At 42.1% G+C, this 26,634-nt stretch overlaps 1 protein-coding gene across 3 annotated transcripts in view; it reads right to left on the reverse strand.

The window, feature by feature from the left end:
- PHF6 (PHD finger protein 6) overlaps nt 1-26,634 on the reverse strand; it is a 62,297-nt gene that overhangs the window by 17,356 nt on the left and 18,307 nt on the right. For all 3 annotated transcript variants that reach the window (XM_054729380.1, XM_008156947.3, XM_054729445.1), the window contains exons 4-5: nt 22,706-22,839; nt 22,394-22,437 (exon numbers count right to left, since the gene is read on the reverse strand). In XM_054729380.1, coding sequence (XP_054585355.1) covers nt 22,394-22,437; nt 22,706-22,839 — 178 coding nt within the window. The remainder of the gene's footprint in view (nt 1-22,393; nt 22,438-22,705; nt 22,840-26,634) is intronic.

The raw sequence follows: 26,634 nt of genomic DNA on the forward strand, positions 1-26,634 counted from the left end.
TTTGGCTCAGTGGATGGAGCATCGGCCTGTGGACTGGGGGGTCCCAGGTTCGATTCCGGTCAAGGGCATGTACCTTGGTTGCGGGCACATCCCCAGTGGGGGTGTGCAGGAGGCAGCTGATCGATGTTTCTCTCTCATCGATGTTTCTAACTCTATCCCTCTCCCTTCCTCTCTGTAAAAAATCAATAAAATATATGTATTTTAAAAAAGGGTAATTTGTCCTGGTTGGGTGGCTCAGTTGGCTGGAGAGTTGTCCTGTACACCAAAAGTTTGTGGGTTTGATTTTTAGTTAGGGTACATACCCAGGTTGCAGGTTTGATCCTTGGTTTGGGCAGGTGCAGGAGGCAACAGATCGATGTTTCTCTTTCACATCGATGTCTCTCTCTCTCCCTTCCTCTCTTAAACATATTCTCAGGTGAGAATTAAAAAAAAAAAAGGTAATAAAACATCAGGAACTGAGAATTTTAGACTGTTTGCACAACAGTTAATAAAAATTTGTATCTGCCGAAACTGGTTTGGCTCAGTGGATAGAGCGTCGGCCTGCGTACTGAAAGGTCCCAGGTTCGATTCTGGTCAAGGGCATGTACATTGGTTGCGGGCACATCCCCGGTAGGGGGTGTGCAGGAGGCAGCTGGTCGATGTTTCTCTCTCATCGATGTTTCTAGCTCTCTATCCCTCTCCCTTCCTCTCTGTAAGAAATCAATAAAATATATTTAAAAAAAATTTGTATCAATACAACTTTACATAACTATTGTAGGATTTGAGGGAGGAAACAAGGGGAAAAGGTAAAAGTGGAGAGTGTTTTACAGGCAATAAGACAAATTTATGTGAATAAATCTCCTTGTGAAGACACACAAGTCAACTAAAGATATCTTCTGATCGTAACTCTATAGCAAATTTCATATCAGAACATACCACCTATTTTAAACATTTAAATTGACAATTTTAATACACAGAATTTAATTAAAGCTGTTAGAATTACTTACACTTGCCAAAAATTAAAAATTATTAAAATGAAATATCATAAACAAGTATTTCAATCATTCTGATATTATATCACATCTGATATCCTATATAATAAAAGCCTAATACGCTAAGTGTCCAGTCGTCTGGTCATCCATTCAACCAATAAAAGCGTAATATGCTAATGATATGCTAAGGCTGCTCAACTGCTCACTATGATGTGCACTGACCACCAGGGGGCAGATGTTCTGACCGTTAGGTTAGCTTACTGCTGGGGTCCGGCCAATTGGGACTGAGTGAGATGGGCCGGACATACCCTGGAACCCTCCCGCGGTCCCTCCCCAGCCGACCAACCTCCCGTGTCCCTCCATGCCCCGATCGGTGCACAAATGGGGTCCCTCGGCCTGGCCTGTGCCCTCTCCCAATCCGGGACCCCTCAGGGGATGTCAGAGAGCCAGTTTCAGACTGATCCTGCAGGCCACTCCCCTTGGGAGGTCGCCAGATGGAGGGCTCATGGCAAAATATAATTGTAACGTAAGCAGATCTATCTCTGCTTTGAGCATCCTATATAATAAAATGCAAAGTGTCTGGTTGTCTAGTAGGCCATTCAACCAATCAAAGCGTAATATGCTAATGATATGCTAAGGCTGCTCAACTGCTCGCTATGATGTGCACTGACCACCAGGGGGCAGACAGTCGACAGGTTGATCAGTCGCTATGAAGTGCACTGACCACCAGGGGGAAGATGCTCTGACAGGTAGTTTAGTTTGCTGCTGGGGTCCAGCTGATCGGGACTGAGTGAAACAGGCTGGACATGCCCTGGAGCCCTCCTGTGGTCCCTCCCCGGCTGAGCCAACATTCCGTGTCCCTTCCTGGCCCCAATTGCTGGTGGGAGGTAATCAACCAAAGACCATCCTATATAATAAAAGGCTAATATACAAATCGACCAATCAGCAGAACAATTGGTTGCTATGATGTGCACTGACCACCAGGGAGCAGACATTCAACACAGGAGAGCGCTGGTCAGCCAGAAGCCTGGCTCACAGCTGGAGAGCGCAGCAGCCTCTCCCACCTCCGCAGTAGGCTAAGGATGTCCGACTGTCAGCACAGACCGCCCCCCGAGTGCACGAATTTCATGGACCGGGCCTCTAGTACATAATATTCTTCTATTTATAATGAAATAATCACTAACACTATAATAACACTATATTAAAATCTATAAAGCAATTTTTTAACTGATTTCATTATCAGGCCAATATGTTTAGTTTTCCACCTGGCATATTTATCTGTCCTAAATATGAAACCATTCAGTATAAAATTTTAGAGGACTTCATAACAGCAATAGTAAAAAAAAAAAATCACAAACAATTGATAGATTTAACTTTCAAACTTGTGAAAGTAAAAAAAAGTGATAAAATTACAAGGCAACTGAAAAAATATCTGCTGCACTTATGACAAAAGATTAGTATCCTTATGATATAAGCTCTTAAAGATTGACTCCAACAGAAAAATGGATCAAACACATGACCAAATATCACAGAATATAAACATGCTTTTAGAAATTTTGACTACTCTAGAATCAAACAAGTATAAATTAAGTGACATAGCATTTTCACCTTTCAAAACAGCAGACTTAAAATAGTTGTAAAAAGCTACAATAAACCCAATAACAATGTGTTAAAAATTTACATATATAAAAGCCCAGCGACCAGAACAGTGGAACGACCAGAATGACCAGTGGCTATGAAGTGCACTGCAGCAGTCAACCAGCCTGACCTGAGCCCCGATGGCTGTCCCCCACCAGCCTGCCCGGCCCCCAATCGGCCCTGAACACCCTGATCAGGGGTGGGGCCGGCCAGACAATTGCCCACAGCCCCTCCCCCCAGCTGCCCCCCCCCCTATTGGCCCCCCTAACCCTGACTGGGGGACAGGGCTGGCTGGCCAACTGCCCACAGCCCCTCCCCCCACTGGCCCAGCCAGATGGACGCCCATTGGGGCGGGCGGGCTGGCCGGCCCCTACCCATGCACGAATTCATGCACTGGGCCTCTAGTAAAAATATAAAGAAGCCCCACAATAATGTTCAGATAGACCATGTTTCTGGATGAACAGGATCAACAATAGAATGGTATCAGTTTTCACTAACCTAATTTAACAAAACTCCAATAAAATGAAACTTACAAGTTGATTCCATGGAAGAATAAAAGTGCAATACACAGGACTATCTTTTAAAAAAAGATCAAAATATATATTTTCTTTATTTTAGAAAGAGGAAGGGAAAGAGAAACATCAATTGGCTGCCTCCCGCCAGCTCCACAACCTGGAATCGAACCCGCAACCTGGATATGTGCCCTAACCTGGACTTGAACCTGCCTTCTATTGGTGTGTGGGATGACGCTCAAACCAACTGAGCCACACTGGCCGGGGCCAAAATACACTTTAAAGCAACAACAGTTAAAACACTGGCACACAAAAAGTAATCAGCAGAAGAAAAAGCAAGACTGAAAATTGACCCAAAGAAATTGCATTTGAACTAAAATCTACACTTAAACTTAATCTTTTAACCATAAGAGTGGTCTTTTTAGATTCCCAGTAAGCCTCACCATATACACTGAAGTAAAAGAAATTTCATAATAATAATAAAAAGAAAAATAGACCCATGTACATATATGAGGATCCAGACTATGATAATGGTGTCATTTGAAATGAGTAGGGGAAGATATGTTGGCACAGTCGGCTCTACATTTAGAAAAACTGAGATTTATTCCTGATACCATATGAAAATTAGAGATGGATTTAAAAATCTAATCATAAAACAAACTATAAATGTAACAGAAGACAATGAAGGAGAATATTTTTTATAATCTTAGGGTTGGGACACCTAGGAAGCCATAAAGAAAAAGATTGAAAGATCTCACTAAACTTGTGTGGCACAAGCACCATAGACCAAATGCAAAAACAAATAATGACCTGGGAAATCATTTGCATTTAGTGACAGAAGATTAATATCTACATAAAGAGCACTACAAAGCAACTTTAAAAAGATAAGCTTCAAGAAAAAAATGTGCAAAGGAAAGGAACTGGCAATTCGCAGAAGAAATATAAATGAGTAAAAAAAGGTAGCAGAAGCCCAACCTTACTAGTGATAAAAAAAGGAAATTAAATGAGATAAGTGGGGAACTGGATACTCTCATACACTGTTGGTGGCAGCATAAACTGGGTACATGTGACAGTAGTTATTTCCAATGTTAAACACATACCAGTAGACCCCTTCACCTGGCAACCTCATTTCTAGGACTCTATCATATAGAATCACTTGTCTATCTATATAGAGGGAATATGCAAATTGACCATCATGCTATCACAAAGATGGCAGTGCCTACAGCGGAGGCAGGGTTTCCGTAACACAAGATGGCTGCACCCACAGCAGAGGAGGAGTTAACGTAACACAAGATGGCTGGACCCACAGCAGAGGCCAAGTTCCCATAATGAGCCTTAAGGAGCAATCAGCAGGGACCTGAGGCTGCATGGTGCTGGGCCAGGGTAGGGGACCTGATCCTGCGCCCCCCTGCCTGGTGGGGCTTGACAGGGGACTTCAGGCCGCACCTCCCACATGGCAGGGCTTGATGGGGGACCTGAGGCCGCGCCCCACGCCCCAGCATCAAGCCAGGAGACCTCAGACCTGAAGCCGCGCCCCCCGCCTGGTGGGGCTTGACAGGGGACCTCAAGGTGCGCTCCTCGCCCCGGTGCCAGGCAGTGGGACCTGAGGCTGCTCCCTCCACCCTGGGCCAGGGGACCTCAGGCCACAGCCCCCACCCCGGGCCGAGGGACCTGAGGCTACACCACCCTGCCTAGTGGGGCTTGACAGGGGTGGGGCCGGCTGGGTCTGGATCTCACCCAATGGGCGTGGGGCCAGCTGGGTCTGGCACGATTTTGAGGCACCACGTGTGGGCAGGGACTTGACTCTGGGTCCTTTGGCACACCATGGACTCTGAGAGGAGGAAGATTTTCATATAAATTTTACTAATTTTCTTTCATCTCTGACACTTCTATTATAGAGAAAGGGCAAATAGCAATATTAAAATATTTCCTCTAATTAATCCCCTTTTAATGTGCATGTATTTTGTGCACCGGGTCACTAGTATATATACCTAAGAACATATGTATAAGGGAGATCAGTTTTATATATACTTGTGAAAAATAGGTATAACTGATTTTTGTTAATAGAGAAATCCTAAAATAAATTGCACTTCTATTTATTTTAGGGGACATAACTTAAAAAGAAGGAATTCTATCTGTATGCACTGACATGAAAGGATGTCTGTGATATACCACAGAATGACAAAAGGAAGTTGCATAACATTATTATATATACTATGATGCCACTGTGTTTTTTTAAAGTATGTATGTGCATATATATATGTAAGATTGTACACATGTATAAAAGGCTCTGGGAAGATATACACCAAACTGTTATTACTAGAGAATGTGATTTCAGGGTGAAGAGAGTAGCTTCTTAAAGGACTTCAATTTTATTCTAAACAGCTCAACATGCCAGTAACTATGGAAGAAATTGAAGCAGTCATCAAAAAGCTTCCGGCAAACAAAAGCCCGGGGCCAGATGGCTTCACAGGAGAGTTTTATCAAACTTTCAAGGAAGAACTAAAACCTATCCTCCTCAGACTATTCCAAAAAATTCAAGAGGAAGGAACACTTCCAGGCTCCTTCTATGAAGCCAGCATCACCCTAATACCAAAACCAGATAAAGACAACTCAATGAAAGAGAATTACAGGCCAATATCCCTCATGAACATTGATGCCAAAATCCTCAACAAAATTCTAGCAAATCGGCTCCAGCAGTACATCAGAAAGATCATACACCATGACCAAGTAGGATTTATTCCAGGAATGCAAGGATGGTACAATATCCGCAAATCAATAAACGTGATACATCACATAAACAAATTGAGAGATAAAAATCACATAGTCATATCAATAGATGAAGAAAAAGCATTTGACAAAATCCAACACCCTTTCTTGATAAAAACTCTCAACAAGGTGGGAATAGAAGGCTCATACCTCAACATAATAAAAGCTATTTATGATAAACCCACAGCAAACATCATACTCAATGGGCAAAAACTAAAACCATTTCCCCTAAGAACAGGAACAAGACAGGGATGCCCACTCTCACCACTCCTGTTTGACATAGTACTGGAAGTATTAGCTATCGCAATTAGGCAAGAAGAAGAAATAAGAGGCATCCAAATTGGAAAAGAAGAAGTGAAGCTGTCCTTATTTGCAGATGACATGATATTGTACATAAAAAACCCAAAAGATTCCATCAAAAAACTAATAGACTTAATAAATGAATTCGGCAATGTAGCGGGATACAAAATTAACGCCAAGAAATCTATGGCTTTTCTATACACCAATAATGAACTTACAGAAAGAGAGACTAAAAAAGCAATCCCATTTACCATCGCACCAAAAAAATTAAGATACCTAGGAATAAACTTAACTAAGGAGGTAAAAGACCTATACACAGAAAACTACAGGACACTGAAAAAAGAGATAGAGGAAGACGTAAACAGATGGAAGAACATACCATGTTCCTGGATTGGTAGAATCAACATCATTAAAATGTCCATACTACCCAAAGCAATCTACAGATTCAATGCACTCCCCATCAAAATACCAACAGCATATTTCACAGACCTAGAAAGAACTCTCCAAAAATTCATCTGGAATAAAAAAAGACCCCGACTAGGCTCAGCAATCCTCAGAAAGAAGAATAAAGTAGGTGGGATCTCAATACCAGATTTCAAGCTGTATTACAAAGCCACTGTTCTCAAAACAGCCTGGTACTGGCACAAGAACAGACATATTGATCAATGGAACAGAATAGAGAACCTAGATATCGACCCAAACCACTATGCTCAATTAATATTTGACAAAGGAGGCAAGAACATACAATGGAGTCAAGACAATCTCTTCAATAAATGGTGTTGGGAAAACTGGACAGATACATGCAAAAAAATGAAACTAGATCACCAACTTACACCATACACAAAAATAAACTCAAAATGGATACAGGACTTAAACATAAGACGGGAAACCATAAAAATACTAGAGGAATCCACAGGCAACAAAATATCAGACATATGCCACAAGAACTTCTTCACTGACACTGCCCCTAGGGCAATGGAAGCTAAAGAGAAAATTAACAAATGGGACTACATCAAAATAAAAAGCTTTTTTACAGCAAAAGAAACCATCAACAAAACAACAAGAAAGCCCACTGCATGGGAAAACATATTTGCAAATGCTATCACTGATAAGGGTTTAATCTCCAACATCTACAGGCAGCTTATGCAACTTAATAAGAGGAAGATAAATGATCCAATAAAAAAATGGGCAACAGACCTAAACAGAATATTTTCAAAAGAAGACAGAAGAAAGGCCAAGAGACACATGAAAACATGTTCAAAGTCACTTATTATCCGAGAGATGCAAATCAAAACAACAATGAGGTACCATCTCACACCTGTCAGAATGGCTATCATCAACAAATCAACAAACAACAAGTGTTGGCGAGGATGCGGAGAAAAAGGAACCCTCGTGCACTGCTGGTGGGAATGCAGACTGGTGCAGCCACTGTGGAGAACAGTATGGAGTTTCCTCAAAAAACTGAAAATGGAACTCCCATTTGACCCAGTAATCCCACTCCTGGGAATATATCCGAAGAAACTAGAAACACCAATCAGAAAGGATATATGCACCACTATGTTCATAGCAGCACAATTTACAATAGCTAAGATTTGGAAACAGCCTAGGTGCCCATCAGCAGATGACTGGATCGGAAAACTGTGGTACATCTACACAATGGAATACTATGCTGCCATAAAAAAGAAGGAATTCTCATCATTTGCAGCAACCTGGATGGAATTGGAGAACATTATGCTAAGTAAAATAAGCCAGTCAATGAAAGAACAATACCACATGATCTCACTCATTTAGGGATAGTAAAGAACATTATAAAGTGGTGAACAAAAAGATAGATACAGAGACAGTAAAGCATCAAACAGACTTTCAAATTACAGGGGGAAAGTTTGGGAAAGGTGGGGGAGTTTTGAAATCAAACGAAGGACTTGTATGCATGCATATAAGCATAAACAATGGACGCAAAACTCTGGGGGGGGAGGGCATGTGTGGGTGTGGGGTGGGGGGGTAATAGTAAGATATGTACACATATAATACCTCAATAAAAATATAAAAAAAAAACCCTGAAAAAAAAAAAAGGACTTCAATTTTAATAGTACTATTTTTATTTTACTTATTCTTAAATTTATTTTTTATTAATGAGATGTTCCCTAATTTCCATTCTCTACCCGGCTCCCATCCTACCCCAGGCCTTCATCTGTGTCCTTCATTCTCTACCCGGCTCCCATCCTACCCCAGGCCTTCATCTGTGTCCTTGGGCTATGTATAGATGCATAATCATTCTTTGGTTAATCTAATTTTTTTAAATTTTATTTTATTGTTTAAAGTACTTCAAATAGTAGTATATATATTTCCTTTTTTTCCCCATTGATCTTCACCCTCCAACCCCTGGTACATGCCCTCATCCCCCCACCACCCCACAGTGTCTTGTGTCCATTGGTTGTGCTTATATGCATGCATACAAGTCCTTAAGTTTATCTCCCCCCCATCCCCAGCCTTCCCGCTGTAATTTGACAGTCTGTTCGATGCTTCACTGCCTCTATATCTATCTTTTTATTCATCAGGTTATAATGTTCTTTATTATCCATAAATGAGCAAGATCATGTGGTATTTTTCTTTCATTGCCTGGCTTATTTCACTTAGTATAATGCTCTCCAGTTCCATCCATGCTGCTGCAAATGGTAGGAATTCCTTCTTTTATATATATATATATATATATATATATATATATATATATATATATATATTTTATTGATTTTTTACAGAGAGGAAGGGAGAGGGATAGAGAGTTAGAAACATCGATGAGAGAAGAAACATCGATCAGCTGCCTCCTGCACACCCCCTACTGGGGATGTGCCCACAACCAAGGTACATGCCCTTGACTGGAATCGAACCTGGGACCCTTGAGGCCATAGGTCGACGCTCTATCCTCTGAGCCAAACCCGTCAGGGCTCCTTCTTTTTTATAGCAGCGTAGTATTCCATTGTGTAGATGTACCATGGTTTTCTAATCCACTCATCTGCTGATGGGCATTTAGGCTGTTTCCAAATCTTAGCTATTGTAAATTGTGCTGCTATGAACACAGGGGTGTATATATCCTTTCTGATTGGTGTTTCTAGTTTCTTGGGATATATTCCTAGAAGTGGGATGACTGGGTCAAATGGGAGTTCCATTTTTACTTTTTTGAGGAAACTCCATACTGTTCTCCACAGTGGCTGCACCAGTCTGCATTCCCACCAGCAGTGCACGACGGTTCCTTTTTCTCCGCATCCTCACCAGCACTTGTCATTTATTGATTTGTTGATGACAGCCATTCTGACAGGTGTGAGATGATACCGCATTGTCGTTTTGATTTGCATCTCTCGGATAATTAGTGACTTTGAGCATGCTTTCATATGTATCTTGGCCTTCCTTCTGTCTTTTTTTGAAAAGTATCTATTTAGGTCTGTTGCCCATTTTTTTATTGGATCACTTATTTTCCTTTTGTTAAGTTGTATGAGTTCCCTGTAAATGTTGGAGATTAAACCTTTATTGGTGATAACATTGGCAAATATGTTCTCCCATACAGTGGGCTTTCTTGTTTTTCTGTGGATGGTTTCTTTTGCTGTGCAAAAGCTTTTTATTTTGATGCAGTCCCATTTGTTTATGTTCTCTTTAGTTTCCATTGCCCTAGGAGCAGTATCGGTGAAGAAGTTGTTTCGGTCTATGTCTGAGATTTCTCTGCCTGTGGATTCCTCTAGAATTTTTATGGTTTCCTGTTTTATGTTTAAGTCCTTTATCCATTTTGAGTTAATTTTTGTGTATGGTGTAAGTTGGTGGTCTAGTTTCATTGTTTTGCATGTATCTGTCCAATTTTCCCAACACCATTTATTGAAGAGACTGTCTTGACTCCATTGTATGTTCATGCCTCCTTTGTTAAATATTAATTGAGCATAGTGGTTTGGGTCAATTTCTTGGTTCTCTATTCTATTCCTTTGGTCTATATGTCTGTTCTTGTGCCAGTACCAGGCTGTTTTGAGAACAGTGGCTTTGTAATACAGCTTGAAATATGGTATTGAGATCCCATCTACTTTGTTCTTCTTTCTCAGGATTGCTGCGGCTATTCAGGGTCTTTTTTTATTCCAGATGAATTTTTGGAGAGTTCCTTCTAGGTCTGTGAAATAAGTCGTTGGTATTTTAATGGGGAGTGTGTTGAATCTATAGATTGTTTTGGATAGTATGGACATTTTAACGATGTTGGTTCTACCAATCCATGAACATGGTATGTTCTTCCATCTGGTTAATGTAACTTTTTAAAACAATGGGAAATTTACTACCTTCGTAATTAAAAGAATATATAATAACCAATGTGGTGAAAGGAGGGGTTAAGTCATTTACTGCTGATGGCGGGATGCTGGCATCGTTGCCCGGGCAATAAGGTCCGATGGTTTGCCTGCTGTATCTGCCTCCCAGGGGCGCACCTGCTCCAGCAGCTCCTACATGCGGTTCCAATCACTGAGGAGCAGTCAGACCCCAGGGTCACTGTCTCTGCCGAGAACCAGGAGGCCGCTGCCCTGAGGCCTAAGTGAGAGCATGGCTCTGCCTCCTGCTTTTTAGACCCACCAGGACACAGGAGCAGAGCCCGGCCTTCAGGGTCTGTCTGGAAGCAGTTTCCCAGGGCACGTGATCGGGCTGGAGATCATGCCTTGGGCTCTGCGCCTTCTGGCAGGCGGGGAAGAAGCAGCTCAGCTCCTCCTCCTCTCCCCAATACCCTCCCTTTCTAACCAGGGGCCTCGCTGGGAACGTGACTTTTTTTGTTAAACAAGGGAATTCTGGACAACAATTGTCCAACCTCTGCGAACCCAGCGGCAGAACACGTCCGGGGCCGGGGTGGCCCCGCTGGCCCAGAACTGGGCAGTGACTATGCACAAGCACACACCTTCTTTCCTGCAGAAGATGGACAGCTGCTCAGAGAACTCTGTGGAACAGCAGGGATCCGCTGAGCAGTTCCCAGGCATCCGGCGACCAGTCCGCCTGCGAAGAGGTTACCGGAGAAGGGTGTCTCTCTGCCGCAGGTGCTCCCGGCCAACCCCTCTGACACCCCCAACAGCAAGGTTTCCCATGGAAACCGCAACGCAGAACAAGACCTGCATTTCCTCACCATCGAGCTCTCTGAGAAACTAAGAAAGAGGCTTCCAAAGCTGTGACTGTGAGCGCTTCACGCAAACCCACATGACTGCCTCCCCAGCCAGCACCCAGCACCTGCTATCACCCAGGGGTCTTCCATGTTCTGTTCACCCAAACCTATGACAGCACACCTCCATCGCTGCGAGTTTAGGGGCCGTGATGGAAGAAGGCACCATGACTTCTCCGGGGACGCAACAGTGGTGCGACTCAGGGTGCAGAGAACTGTCCTCATTCCCAATGCCTGTATCTGGTTACTGTGCAGGATCAAGGCTCCGATTCCCCAGGCTGTGCTTTCCCCATAAGCTACGCACAGCCCCGACGGGCACCGCACTGCTGGGGAGCACGGAGCAGATTCATGAAACCCCCCAGCCCAGGAACGAGCCAGTCTCAGGCAGCTGATCATGAATTGGCCACTGCAGGGATGGCCCTGCTGGCCGTCCCATACTCAATTGCCTGCCAAGGTCCTGACCCTACGGTTTGGGTTTGGTTCACTCCTCTTCCTCCCCAGCCCCCTCTAGAGACCCAAACTTATATATATACTAGTGGCCCAATGCACAAATGAAGATTCATGCAAGAATGAACCTTTGTTCCCCTGGCTGCCAGCACTGCCTTCGCTCTGGCCGGAGCAGCCTTTCTGCCTTCCCACGCTGCCCAGAGGCCCAGAGTGGCTGGCGTGGTGCAGAACGCCTACGTCGTCGCTATGATGACGACGCAAGTGTCCAGCCCCAGCCCCGGCCGGTCTGTGCCTGCGTATGCAAATTAACCCACCATCTTTGTTGGGTTAATTTGCATACTCACTCCTGATTGGCTGGTAGGTGTCGTAAAGATATGGTCAGTTAGCATGCTACTCTTTTATTAGGTAGATCATCATCGGAAGAAAGAATGATTCAAAAATTTCCAAATTTAGCAAAATATAGTAAAAAATATAAACCCACAGATCAAAGAAGCTCAGTGAATAGCAAGCACAGGACATAAAGAAAGCTACATCAAGACACATAAAAATCACATTGCTCAACACCAATGATGAAAAGAAAAATCTTTTAAGTAGTCAGAAGAAAAGAGACACACTATATACAGGAATAAACATAAGGATTACAAAAGATTTCTCATCAGAAACAGTGTAAGGGAGAAGATAGTAGAGCAACATCATTAAAGTAATCACAAGGGGGGGCGGAAATCCTCTCAATTTATAATTCTAGACTGAGTGAAAATATTTTTAAAAATAGTTAAAATATATTTTTCATACATAAAAGATTGAATTTTTTTTATCACCAGCAGATTTGTAGTGTAAGAAATGTTAAAAGAGTTCTTCAAGCAGAAATAAAATTTTGCCAGATACAAATAACAAACTGCCAAGAAATGGAAAACACCAAAGACAGTAAATGCATAAGAAAAAATATAATAGAAGTTTCTTATTATTTAAATACTAGAGGCCCGGTGCATGAAATTTGTGCACGGGGTTGTGTGTCCCTCAGCCCAGCCTGCACCCTCTCCAATCTGGGACCCCGGTAGGATCAGGCCTAAACGGGCAGTCGGACATCCCTCTCACAATCCAGGACTGCTGGGTCCCAGCTGCTCACCTGCCTGCCTTCCTGATTGCACCTAACTGCTTCTGCCTGCCAGCCTGATCACCCCCTAACCACTCCCCTGCCAGCCTGATTGATGTGTAACTACTCCCCTTCCAGCCTTTTTGCCCCTAACTGCCCACCCCTGCAGGCCTGGTCATCCCTAACTGCCCTCCCCTGCAGGCCTGGTCACCCCTAACTGCCCTCCCCTGCAGGCTTGATCACCCCCAATTGCCCTCCCTTGCAGGCCTGGTCCCTCCCAACTGCCCTCCCCTGCTGGCCTTATCGCCCACAACTGCCCTCCCTTGCAGGCCTGGTCCCTCCCAACTGCTCTCCCCTGCTGGCAATCTTGTGGCCACATGGGGGCAGCCATCTTGTGTGTTGGAGCGATGGTCAATTTGCATATTACTCTTTTATTAGATAGATATTTAAAGATAATTAACTATTTAAACAAACAATAATGTAATGTCAGTTTTATAACATCTGTGAAAGTAAAATACATGACAACAATAGCACAAAGATTGCCCGGGAAAAATGAAATTTTGTTACAGTGAAGTTTCTATACAAGATGTGAAGTGGTATAATATCCACTTGAAGATAGACTGTGACAAGTTAAAATCCTATATAATAAAGAGCTAATATGCAATTAGTCATCACGCCCTCATGCCATCACACCATAACGGCTCAGACACTCAGGCTGGGGAGAGAGGAATGGGGACCAGCCAGGCTGCAGCCCGGAAGAGGGACAACCCACCCGCTCTAGGGTCCCGGGTGCCAGCAGCTGCGCCTGTGCCTCTGGCCCAGTAGAGGGAAAAGCCACCTGCCCCGCAGTCCTGGGCGCCAGCAGCTGGGGCTGCAGCCTGGGAGAGGAACAAGCTGCCCAGCCTGCAGTCTTGGGCGCTAGCAGCTGCACCTACGCCTGTGGCCCAGGAGAGGGACAAGCCGCACACCCTGTGGTCCCGGGTGACTGCAGCTGCAGCCTGGGTGAAGCCACCAGAGCCCAAGGTCCCCTGTGGCTGCGGCTGGCCTGGGTGAAGCCAGCCCGGGTCCTGGGTTCCTGTGACTGGCCAGAGGGAGGGAAGCCCAGGTCCTGGGTGCGGGGTAAGGCAGAGGCAGTTAGGGGCGATCAGGCCAGCAGCGGAGCAGTTAGGGGCAATCAGGCAAGCAGGCAGAGGTGTTAGGGGCGATCAGGCAAGCAGGCAGGCTGGTGAGTGGTTAGGAGCCAGTGGTCCCAGATTGCGAGAGGGTGCAGGCTGGGCTGAGGGAACACTCCCACCTCTGTGCATGAATTTTGTGCACCGGGCCATTGGTAGGAATATAATCTAGCACAATCTTTCTAGAAAGCAGTATGGGAACCTTAAAAAGATTGAATCATTTGACCCAGTGATTTTACTTTTGGGAACTTATCCTTAAAAAAAATAATTGAAAATGCGAGTACAAAGCTAGTCACAGAACCTTTGTTTAAAATTTTCATGGTTACTTACTGCTTTTCTTTCCCAATTCAAACTTGTAAAAATGTTTTAACTTTTTATAAATTTTTTTCTTTCATTATAAAAGATCTGCCTAAAAGAAGTAAAAAAATCTTCCTTTCCACCTTCCAATTCCACCTCTTCTGCACTCCCAGATGACACTGTAGCTTTCTTGCTTCCCTTTTTTCTTACAAACTCCCTTCCTCCCTCTTAAGATAACTGTTAACTGCTTCCTTTCTCAGTCTCAAGGGTTGAGAGCCTGGTTTTGAATCCTGTATCTGTCATAGACTGTGTATCCTTAGATGTGAAACCCACCTCAGAGGATTCCTGAATTAAATGAGTTAGTAGTTCATGTAAAGTACTTAATTCAGAACAGTGTCTGGCATATAGAATGCTATCAATAAATGTCAGCTACTATTTTCTCCTTGTGTGCAAATGTGTTTTTAAAAGGATGTACAGCCCTAGCTGGTTTGGTTCAGAGGATAGAGCGTTGGACTGCAGACTGAAGGGTCCCGGGTTCGATTCCTGGTCAGGACACATGCCTGGGTTTTGGGGCTTGGTCCCCAGAAGGGGGCGTGCAGGAGGCAGCCGATCAATGATTCTCTCTCATCATTGCTGTTTCTACCTCTCTTCCTCTCTGAAATCAATAAAAATATAGTTTAAAAATTTTTAAAAAGGATGTACAGACAAATGGCATTCTAAGAATATTGTTCTGTATCTTGCCCTTTTCCACTTCAGATATGAATTAGAAATACTCAGAGTTTTGAGTATACCAGATATGCTATGCAGTCTGCATGTTTTATCTCATTTGAGCCTCACAAAAACCCCATGAGGTTGTATCAGTCACCACATCCATCCCCCACTTTATAGATAAGGAAATAAATTCAGAAAGGTTAAATAATTTTGCCCAAGGTCACAAAGCTAGGGAATGGCAGAGCTGGGACAAATATATATTAGTGAGTTACTACATGCTGTTAAAGTGGTAATACCCATTGTCATGGAAATACACATTTCAAGTTAGAAAAAGAATAGTTACACATGCTTAGGTACGCACAGAATTGCTCTAAAAGGATACATAAGAATCTGATAGTAGTGGCTGTTTTTAGCAAAGGAATTTGGAAACTGAATTTGGCAAGGATGGGAGAAAAGCTTACTTATAGTGTATACTCTTGTACTGCTGATTTTTGTGCACTGTTCCTATACCTATTCAAACAAATTAATTTGATAAAAAATAAAACCTTACCTTGCATTCACAGCTGCAAACTCTAAAAATCCAGGTTGATAAGGTAGGTGACAAAAGAATATTGTCCTCCTTCTATGCCACACCAATTGCTCCCAATCTTTATGAGCACAGCCCCCAGATGTATGTCACTTCAGAATGGCCAGGTTAGCCTTCTGATTGCCCCTATGAGGCACAGGAGTGACCAATTTACCAGGAAACCAACTCTCCTCCTAGTATTATAAAATCCTATCTGTCCCTTTACCAATTCATTTCTCCTTCCTAATCAGTATTTTGCTCATCTTCTACCTTCTTGATTTAAGCTATATTTCCCTCTACACTCTAAATTCTCACATCAGTTAAGAGTATCAAGTAGAAAGAACCCCTGGACAGAAAGTCTGAAAACTGCTACTTACTGGGTCTTAACTTGGTAAAGTTACTTAACATTCTCAGGGCAAAGCCTTGTGGTATATTAAATGGCAATAATTATTAACCCTTCCTGAAAAGGCTGCTTTAAGACGATGTTTGTGAAAAAATGCTTTGTAAACTATAAAATTCTATTCAACTGTTAATTATTACTCTTGGTATATCTCGAGTAGATTGTAAACTCTTTGTCCACAGGGACTACTTTTCTAAATTCCCCAATGTGCCCACACCTAGCAGACACTCAATAAATGTTTGTTGGATTTTTTTAAGAGAAAAAAATGCCAAACATTAAGGGTGGGGTAAGGATCACCACCTTTGCTTTGAATCTTTAGGGTTCCTACAAAAGGAAGACTGAGGTCACTTGCCCTGCTTTCTCCAGTGGAAATGTGATGTGCATTTGCTCTGCATTCTCTATGTCACAAGTAAACTCTGAATTCTGCTTTTTCAGTAAAGATATCAGATAATCCATACACCCTCCTGGGACTCATTCTGTCAGAAGTGGAATGGTTTACATGTTTAGATCTAAAAGGTGCCTTTTTCTGCCTTCAGCTGGCACCCTCCAGTCAGCCCCCGTTTGCCTTCGAGTGGGAAAACCCAACTACAGGGGCTAAGGAACAGTTCACCTGGACCAGACTGCCACAAGGGTTCAAGAACTCCCCAACTTTTTTTAGTGGAGCACTTTCAGCAGATTTGTCCAAATTTCCAGGATAGGACATGGGGTGCATTCTACTCCAATATATAGACAACCTCCTACTGGCTGGCTCCACACGAACTCAGTGTTGGGAAGGAACACGAACCCTTCTAAGACTCTTAACTGAAACAGGTTACCAGGTGTCCAAAACAAAGGCTCAAATCTGTCAGAGGGAAGTCAAATACCTAGGTTTCCAAATTACCCAAGGGAAACAAAGACTAGGGACTGAAAGAAAACAGGCAGTATGTGCCATACCAGTTCCCAGGACCCAGTGACAGATTTGGGAATTCCTAGGGGCAACAGGGTTCTGTTGAATTTGGATCACAGGATTCTCAGATCTAGCTAAGCCCCTCTATGAAACCTTAAAAGGAGAGGAAAGGCACCCATTAACTGGAGGCCTGAACAGGAAAAGCCTTCGCCACCATAAAGACAAAGCTCATCGAGGTGCCGACCCTAGGGCTCCCAGATCTGACATGGTACTTTAACCTTTTCATTCACGAGAACAACGGGGTAGTCCTAGGAGTTCTGACTCAGGAGTTGGGACCCTGGCAGAGGCCAGTAGCCTACCTCTCCAAACAGATTGACCTGGTTGCCTCCGGGCAGCCCCCATGCCTCAGGACCCTTGTAGCCACGGCCTTGTTAGTCAAAGAGGCAGACAAACTCACTCTGGGACAGAACTTAGATGTTAAAGTGTCTCATGCTGTTGTCACCCTAATGGAAGCTAAGGGGCAACATTGGCTGACTCAGGCTCAGATGACTCAATACCACTATTATATGTGAAATCCACCAATAAGATTAGAGACAGTAAGAACTCTTAATCCTACCACTTTCCTACCCATCACAGAGGGAACCCCTGAGCATGACTGTCTAGAAGTCCTAAAGGAGGTTTACTCCAGCCGGCCAGATCTAACAGATAGGCCTCTACAGAATCGGGACTTAGTATTGTTCACGGATGGCAGTAGCTTCCTAGAGGAAGGAAAAAGACGAGCCAGGTATGCAGTGGTATCAAACTTTGAGATAATAGAGGCACAGGCCCTGCCTGAAAGATGGTCAGCACAGAGGGCAGAACTTTGGGGCCTAGTCAGAGTCTTAAATCTCAGTAAGGATACGTGCACCAACATCTACACTGACCCACACTATGCCTTCGCTACCCTGCATATCCATGGGGCCATATACAATGAAAGGGGGCTCCTCACGGCCAGAAGAAAAGGAATCAAAAATCAGAATGAGATCTTGAAGTTACTAGAAGCAGTCTGGGAGCTCAAGGAAGTAGCAGTCATCCATTGCAGAGGACACCAAAAAGGAAAAGACTCAGTGTCAGAAGGGAACCATCCCGCCCGCAGACACAGCGGCAAGGCTAGTTGCTAAGGTGCCATCTCAGATCATGCTGGTTCCTGAATTATCTGAACCTCCAAAATATACCCCTCAAGAAGAATGGGCCCAATGAGAAGGGGGTAAAAGGGCGAAGGAAGGTTGGTGGATATTCCCAGATCATAGGGTCTATGTTCCAGAACAGTTAACTCATAGAGTAGTCCTCCAGCAGCATGAACTTACCCATTTAGGGAAGAGGGCTCTAGAAGCCTTGTTAAGCAGATACTATCTAACTGCCCGTCTCCCCTCCTTATGCACCTCAGTCTCTCAGCGCTGCCTCCTCTGTGCACAGAACAATGCAAGGCAGGGTCCTGTAGGACCGATAGGAATTCAGCGCTATGGACAGGCTCCCTTTGAAGATCTACAGGTAGACTTTACAGAAATAGGGCCTAGTAGAGGAAATAAATATATTTTAGTTTTTGCCTGCACCTTTTCAGGCTGGGTTGAGGCATTACCTGCATGGAGAAGGCGAGAGAAGTCACTAAGGAGTTAATGAAGGACATAATTCCGTGGTATGGGATGCCATTAACCATAGGGTCAGCTAATGGCCCAGCCTTTATAGCTGAGGTAGTACAGCAGGTAACTAAGGCCTTAGGAATTAAGTGGAACTTACATACAGCCTACAGGCCCCAGAGTTCAGGGAAAGTAGAACGCATGAACCGGACTCTGAAGCAGGCTATGGGTAAGCTATGCCAGTAGATGAACTTACCCTAGACAGATATCTTACCACTTGTGCTCCTGCGGGTGTGCTGGGACCCGAGACCCAGGGTAGGGTTCTCTCCATTTGAAATTCTATATGGCAGACCCCCTTCCTTAATTCAGCTGAAGGGATATTTGGGGGAAATAGGGGACTTAGAAATTCAGAAACAGCTACAAGGACTTGGGAAAACTATCCTTGAAGTCCACAGATGGGTTACTGATCAATTGCCCATCTCTCTAGGAACAGCTGTGCACCCTCACAAGCTGGAGACCAGGTTTGGGTAACCGATTGGAAAAAGGAACCCCCTAAAGCCAACCTGGAAGGGACCTTATCCAGTCGTACTAACCACCCCCTCAGCTCTCAAAGTTGCAGGACTGAACACCTGGATCCACCACTCCCGGGTTAAAGCAGCCCACCAGCTGGACAATCAGCATCCAGAGTGGAAGGTGACCTCTGACCCGAACCACCCCCTGCATATCATCTTCAAGAAAACAGTGGATCCAGCTGACCAACCTGAATCTCCTTATGCCCTCCTAGCTGAATAATTACTGTTTTTTTGTGTGTGTTTTTCTAACAGTTTTATTCTTTCTTTATACAAGTGTCGCCGGAACCCCAGACTGGTACTGGGAGGAGAACTTCTCTGCCCTTGCTACTCTGATGACCCCCTTGGGGAAGATGAGGAAGACTCGGGATACTGAACCCCCTTTTTTGTTGCCCCGCCCCCTCCTTCAGCATAAGTAGCTAGAGTGGTTGTCAACCTTATCCCCAATTTCTGAGCTTTTTTGTAATCCCCAATGCTAAGAATAGCTTGTGTAACAGGAGGGGGGAATGAAAAAGAAAATGGGCAGGGGGAGGCATGCAACCTAGTTCAGTATCTCATTAAAACTGTAGTCTTACTTCCCCACTCTGACTTGGGTGGAGCTGCAGAGCCTAACACCAGGGCCCCACCAAGACTGACTTGGGCAGAGCTGCGGGGACCCTCAGGGGCCTGCCACAGGAGGAAATATATACGTCAGAGTCTCCCAGGAGTTCAGTTCAGGCTTTGGATCCGGAATTCCCCTGGACTAGCAGATCTGTGAAATAAAGGTTAAACTTTCCTCCCTCAGAGTGCTGGCTGATCGTTCTCCCGTGCATTCTGCCACAACAAATCCTCACCTGAGGATATTTTCCATTGATTTTTAGAGGTAGTGGAAGGGAGGGGGAGAGACACAGAGAGAGAAACATCCATGTGAGAGAGATACATTGATTGGTTGCCTCCTATAGGAGCCCTGACTGGGACCAGGGATTGAACCTACAACTGAAGTACGTGCCCTTGACCAGAATCAAACCCGAGACCCTTAAGTCTGCAGGCCAATGCTCTATCTACTGAGTGAAGCTGGCTAGGGCTGTAATACTTTTAAATTGTAAAATTATGCTTCAAGTTCTACAATTTGAGTATAAACACAATGTGTATAAAAGTACATGAAACTCAAAATTCGAATCAATTGTACCACAAATTTGAATTGTAGTAATCCTGCCAGTTACATTAAAAGAAAATTCATCTTGAAAAGTATGTATTTAGACAGTTCTCATTAATATGTTTCTCAAAGCAAAAAGTGGTAAAACTTTTACATAGTCTGCAGTGACTTTTCTCCACCACTAGATGGTATTATCAGATTCAGAAATCTAAAGAATAAAAGGGGAGATGTCTAAATCATTGCTGCCATCCTCAAATTTCCTGCCTCAGTATGCTCATATACTTATATTCATCAGGTCATAAGTCTCAATCCTTGGCTTGCCATATATGGTCACTACAATCTTAAAGAGAATCAAATAAATAGTTAAAATCTGAAGTAGAAGGTGGGAAAGCTTACCCTTAACTTTTTACAAAAGGTTTTCAATTCATTTATAGAATTAAGTAAGAAATAAAACTGAAGAAAAACACTATAAAGGTTGCCCTCGCCGGTTTGGCTCAGTGGATAGGACATCAGCCTGTGGACTGAAGGGTCGTGGATTCGATTCCAATCAAGGGCACATGCCCAGGTTGCAGGCTCCATGCCCAGTAGAGGAAGTGCAGGAGGCAGCCAGTCAATGATTCTCTCTCATCATTGATGTTTCTATCTCTCTCTTCCTCTCCCTTCTCTCTGAAATCAATAAAAATATATTTAAAACAAAATAAAACACTATAAAGGTTTATCAGTTGCACTTTAGCACTTCAAAAACAGTTTACTATTACTTTTCTAATCTGTTTATCTTAAAAACAAGTTTTTGCTAACGACTGCATTTTTAGCCAGCACTTTTATTTTTTAAAAAAATTATTTTTATTGATTTCAGAGAAGGGAGAGGGAGAGAGAGAAACATCAGTGATGAGAGAATCATTGACCAGCTACCTCCTGCACGCCCCCTATTGGGGATCGAGCCTGCAACCCGGGCATGTGCCCTTGCCTGGAATCAAACCCTGGACCCTTCAGTCCACAGGCCAATGCTCTATCCACAGAGCCAAACCAGCACTTTTAAAGTATTTGGACTAATTTGGAGTCCAGAGTAGAAGCAATACTAGTTTGTATTATGAAATCAAGTTCTAAGAGATCAAAAAAGACCACAAATTTTAATATCCTAACACTGATAATTAGGTAATTCTTTTCTTTAAAAAATATATTTTTATTGATTTTGGAGAGGAAGGGAGAGGGAGGGAGAGAGAGATAGAAACATCAATGATGAGAGAGAATCATTTGTCGGCTGTCTTCTGCTCGCCTCACACAGGGGATCAAGCCTACAACCCAGGCATATTCCTTGACCAGGAATCCAACCCGTGACCTCTTGGTTCATAGGTCGTATGCTCAACCACTGAGCCATGCCAGCTGGGCTAGGTAATTCTTTATAAAAGAAACAACTTCCTAAAACAACAGGCTCAAACCATTCTAATTCTAAGCAACACATTCTAGGAAGCTTAAAAAGAACTTTAAAGATCATTAATCTAAATGGAAGGATAGAACAATATCAGATGAAATCTAAGCCTTTTTATATTACATGTAAAAGTGTCAAAACCACCTGTTTGAAAAAGTTTAAAACAAGTGAGGATTCAATTTGAGAACTTTCCCATACCTTTTAAAAACCAAGTACAACTTGGCTAACTTTACATAAAAATGATTAACCTGGTTTTGTATAAATTTAAATGAAAAGAAACTATAAAATAATTTTAGGTTTATATTTAAAACTTGATTACTTCTTATGAACATGCCTGTATTAAAATAAACAAGTACTACAATGTAAATAAAAAATTAACAGAAAGCCTGGTGATGACAAAATGTACTAGTATCCCAAGTTCACATTTCTGTATTAAGACAGTAGGCCAATTATTAACTCTATAATTCACTAAAACACTTATATAAACACAGAAATCCTGAACCATTAGCATCATTTGATTAACTCTTTTAAAAAACTTTGATAAAGTTTTCTTTTAAAAAAATTCAGATCTTTATCACTATTGTACATTAGTTTATCCTAACTTTCTTAATTCTGCAAAATGTATTCAATATTGAGGTACATCCAACGGTAGAAGTTAAGATAGTATAATTTACTCAAATTTCTTCTTGAAATTGATAATTGACTGAATGACGTACCTTCAGAGTTATGTGCAGTTTTCTTGTGTTTCCTGCAATAAACCCTATAAAAATGAAGAAATTAAAAATTATCAAGTAAACAAACTAAATCCATTTTTCAAATTTAAAAAATGAGGGATACACTTTACCCCAATTACAAGCTAGATTCCAAAAACCTTATTAGTAAACTTTCTATGCCATTTCACTAAGCATTAAATTATTTACCGAAAACACTCTTTACGATGATGAAATGATTTGAAATGGGAAATTTTTTACAAAAGCCTAAAGAAAGTATGACTGTTAAAAAAATTTAAAGAGCAGTTGAATAATTACATGTAAATTCCTTGTGAAGGTTTTTCTCGTATTTGAGCTTTATCATGCAATGCACAGTGGTAGTGGTACGTCCTGTGACAAGTTTTCACATCACAACCAATTGTTGCTCCAGGACAATGGCACAAAGAACACATCTACAGGAAAACAATAAAATATTATTAGAGTGTGATTTTGCTAAGGCAGTGATATCAGGTTTGAGGCATATTAATCTCTGTCAAGGAAAACAAATTGGTTAATGAAAAGTTGTATAACTTAATGCTATTTTTGGGGGGTTCATGCCAAGAAGTAATTCGAATACAATTCTACCGGGGGTGCTTTTTTCCCCCATGTTAAACAATAACAAAATTAATGGAATATTATTAATGTCTATTGTTTCACTGTGGACAAGAGAAAATTTGAAATGTTGCAAATAAGGTATGTAAACTGTATAGAATTAAGAACTTTACACAATCCAGATCTTCCTAGAAATGTATAACTAGTGAAAATGCCTCATACCAGAAAAATTTTTCCTTTATATTTCCACATAATCATTGAGAATCTTCAGGATAAAACAACCCTCACATACTATTTGGGAATCTGGTAGAATAAATTTTAAGTGAGGGAAGGAAAGAAGACAAAAAGAACTAGATAGATTCTAAATACCTTAAGTGCTAAAAATATTTTGTGATGTAATTTGTTACTTACCTCTTGCATTATGAATTCAGACAAATAGATAAAAGAACAGACTCTTTCAACATATTTTAATATACCTTACTTTATAGTTTTATTGAATAATTCATATTGTTTAACTAGCTCATGATGTAAAATTAGGAAAAATTATTTTTAAAAAGTAGCATAACAACTACGTAACAATGATTGTTAGTGGTTTAACATCTCACAATGTATTGTGCAGAATAGTCTTTCAATGAGGCTATCTTCTAAGCCATAAATGCCATGCCAAAATAAACTCGTAATAAGGTAAATCTTAAAAACTGCTCATTTGTTTTTAAATGGCTAGATACCTCATTCAAAACTGTTCTTATTCCTCTTTATTCATTTTAACATAAAGAACATTTACCATCCTAATTTTAGATTACTTGGCCCTAAAGCAATTTGATTTACCAAGAGGCTAATATAGATTCCAATAAATTTTCTTATATTGCTCTAAGCAAGTCAAACTATCATTTTCAAGCTATCATTAAAAAAATATTCATATATAAGTCAGAAACAGAAACATTCTCAATACAGGTACTTCCAAGAAAACATGAGGGTCAGTGTCAATTATTAATACTAGTGAAATATTCCACTTCCTTAAATAAATATAGAAATGTCAAAAGTATTAATGTAAAAAGAAATACTATGCCAAATTACCAAGCAGGAAATGCTGTTGAATACTTTTAGATGGCTTATAAATTCTTGAGAAGGAGGAACATTTGTACTGCAGCTTAATTATAAGGTTCTATTATTTTAGTAAATTACATTTCCTTTTTTAAAATATATTTTTATTGATCTCAGAGAGGAAAGGAGAGGGAGAGATAGATAGGAACATCAATGATGAGAGAGAATCATTGATGGGCTGCCTCCTGCATGCCCCCCACTGGGGACCGAGCCTGCAACCCAGGCATGTGCCCTGACCAGGAATCAAACTGTGACCTCCTGATTTATAGATCAGTGCTCAAACATCGAGGCATGCCGGTGGGGCAAGTAAATTACATTGCTAATCAAAACACATAGACTTATTATAGAAATTTTGGAAAACACACAAAAAATTAAAAATCACTCATACTCACCAAGCAGAGATGCTCTTTAAGTGTTGAATGCTTATGTGAAAGTATTTTACATGTAATTTTCCTTGTACCATTTTGCACCTGTTTTTTTTTCTTTTTTTGCAACCTGTTTTTTTAACTTATTAAATCGAACACTACCCCATTTCATTCAAAACTCTACTGCAAATAATTCATCTTGAAATTATATCTAAAATGGGTTTGCATAAGTACATTTTGAAAAAATTTATTAAATTCAATTAGCAGACAAAAATGAAAGGAGAGATATTATTAAAAACTAGAGGCCCCATGCATGAAATTAGTGCAAGGGACTCGGCCCCCGCCATTGTGGCAGCTGCCTCTGCCTCGGCCCCTGCTGCCTTGGCTTTGTCTGGAAGGACATCAGGTCTAATTAGCATATTACACTTTTATTATTATAGCAGATAGTATACCGGGATCTGGATTAAAAATGGTGGCAGAGTAGAAGGATGCTGCACGGACATGCTCCCAGGAACAAGCTGGAATTACAACTGAAATATGGAAAGGCTTCCTGAATAATCAATGGAAAACTCACAGGAGACAACCCTGATACCCAAGGATTGAAGGTGGAGACCACATAGAGACTGGCAGGAGGGGCAGAGACGTGAAAGGGCTGGCCCGTCACCGACAGACAGCAACTGAAGTCCCGGAGAGTTATCTCAGCTGTGGGGGTTGCCACTGAGAACTCTTGGGATCTAATCCCAAAGCTGGGTTCCTCAGCAGAGAACACCAAACTGAGGAGGGTACCCACATAACATCTAGCTGTGAAAAGCAGTGGGGTGCTGTCTGTCAGAGAGTGGCAGCTGAAAGTTTGGGCACCCTCTTAAGGGGCCAACACACAAAAATTCCCAGTGGAGCCACTCACCTTGTGCTCTTTCAGAGGGAGGGTGAAGTGGACTGGAGCTGTGAGAGCAGACCCCAGGACTGGGGACTCAGAGGATAGAGCTCAGAAGGCAGACACCCTAAGTTTCTTGGGCTGAGTCATTCCCTCACACAGCACAGGACATCTTTCCCACATAGACATCTGCCTTGCCTGGGGGGAAGGCAGCCAACACACCCTATTGGAAAACACCTTGCCCTGAGGCCACTTCAGAGATTAAAAGTAACAATTAACCTCCAGGCATAAGCAACTGCCCCACCTTGTTGAAAAAACTCTCATCACACCTGAGGACTATTGCCTGGGGGCAATTCAAGTTGGAATCCTATTAGTCTGTAGGCAGAGGTGGTCTCTCAAGGCTTTGAGTCTTAGCCTGATCCAATTAGTCAGAAACAGCCTTTAACACTGTCCTGCACTAGAGATTGAGAAGTGTAAAGGATCTACCTAAAACATAGTCACAAACCCAAAGGAGACAGCCAAAATGAGGAAACAAAGAAACAACCCCCAAATGAAAGAACTAGAGAATTCTCCAGAAGAAGAGATAAATGAAGCAGAGATAAGAAATTTATCTGAAACAGAGTTCAGAGTAATGATGTTAAAAATGCTCAACAGTATGAAAAAAGATATAGTAACTATGAAAAAAGAACAGTCTGAGATAAAGAATGACATAACAAAAATAAAGAACACATTGTAAGGAATACACAGCAGATTAGGGGAAGCTGAGGATTGAATCAGTGAATTAGAAGACAGAGTTGAAAATATCACTCAATTAGAGAACCAAAAAGAAAAAACAATTAAAAAACAGGAGGACAGCTTAAGGGAGCTGTGGGACAATGTGAAACGTAACAATATTAGAATAGTAGGTGTGCCAGAAGAGGCAGAAATGGAGAAAGGAATAGAGAAGGTGTTTGAAAAAATAATGGCAGAAAATTTCCCTGTCCTGGTAAAGGAAATAGTCACACAAGTTCAGGAGGCACAGAGAACCCCAAACAAGAAGAACCCAAACAGACCCATGCCCAGACACATCATAATTAAAATACCAAAAATTAAAGACAAAGAGAGAATCTCAAAGGCAGCAAGAGAAAAGAAAACTGTTACCTACAAAGGAGTTCCCATAAGGCTGACGCCTGATTTCTCATCAGAAACTCTACAGGGCAGAAGGGAATGGAAAGGTAATGGAAAGCAAGGATCTGAGACCAAGATTACTATATCCAGAAAGGCTATCATTCAAAATAGACGGTCAAATAAAGAGCTTCCCAGTTAAAAAAAGG

The sequence above is a fragment of the Eptesicus fuscus genome, chromosome 1 (genome assembly GCF_027574615.1).
Source record: "Eptesicus fuscus isolate TK198812 chromosome 1, DD_ASM_mEF_20220401, whole genome shotgun sequence".
NCBI classification, from domain to species: Eukaryota; Metazoa; Chordata; class Mammalia; order Chiroptera; family Vespertilionidae; genus Eptesicus; species Eptesicus fuscus.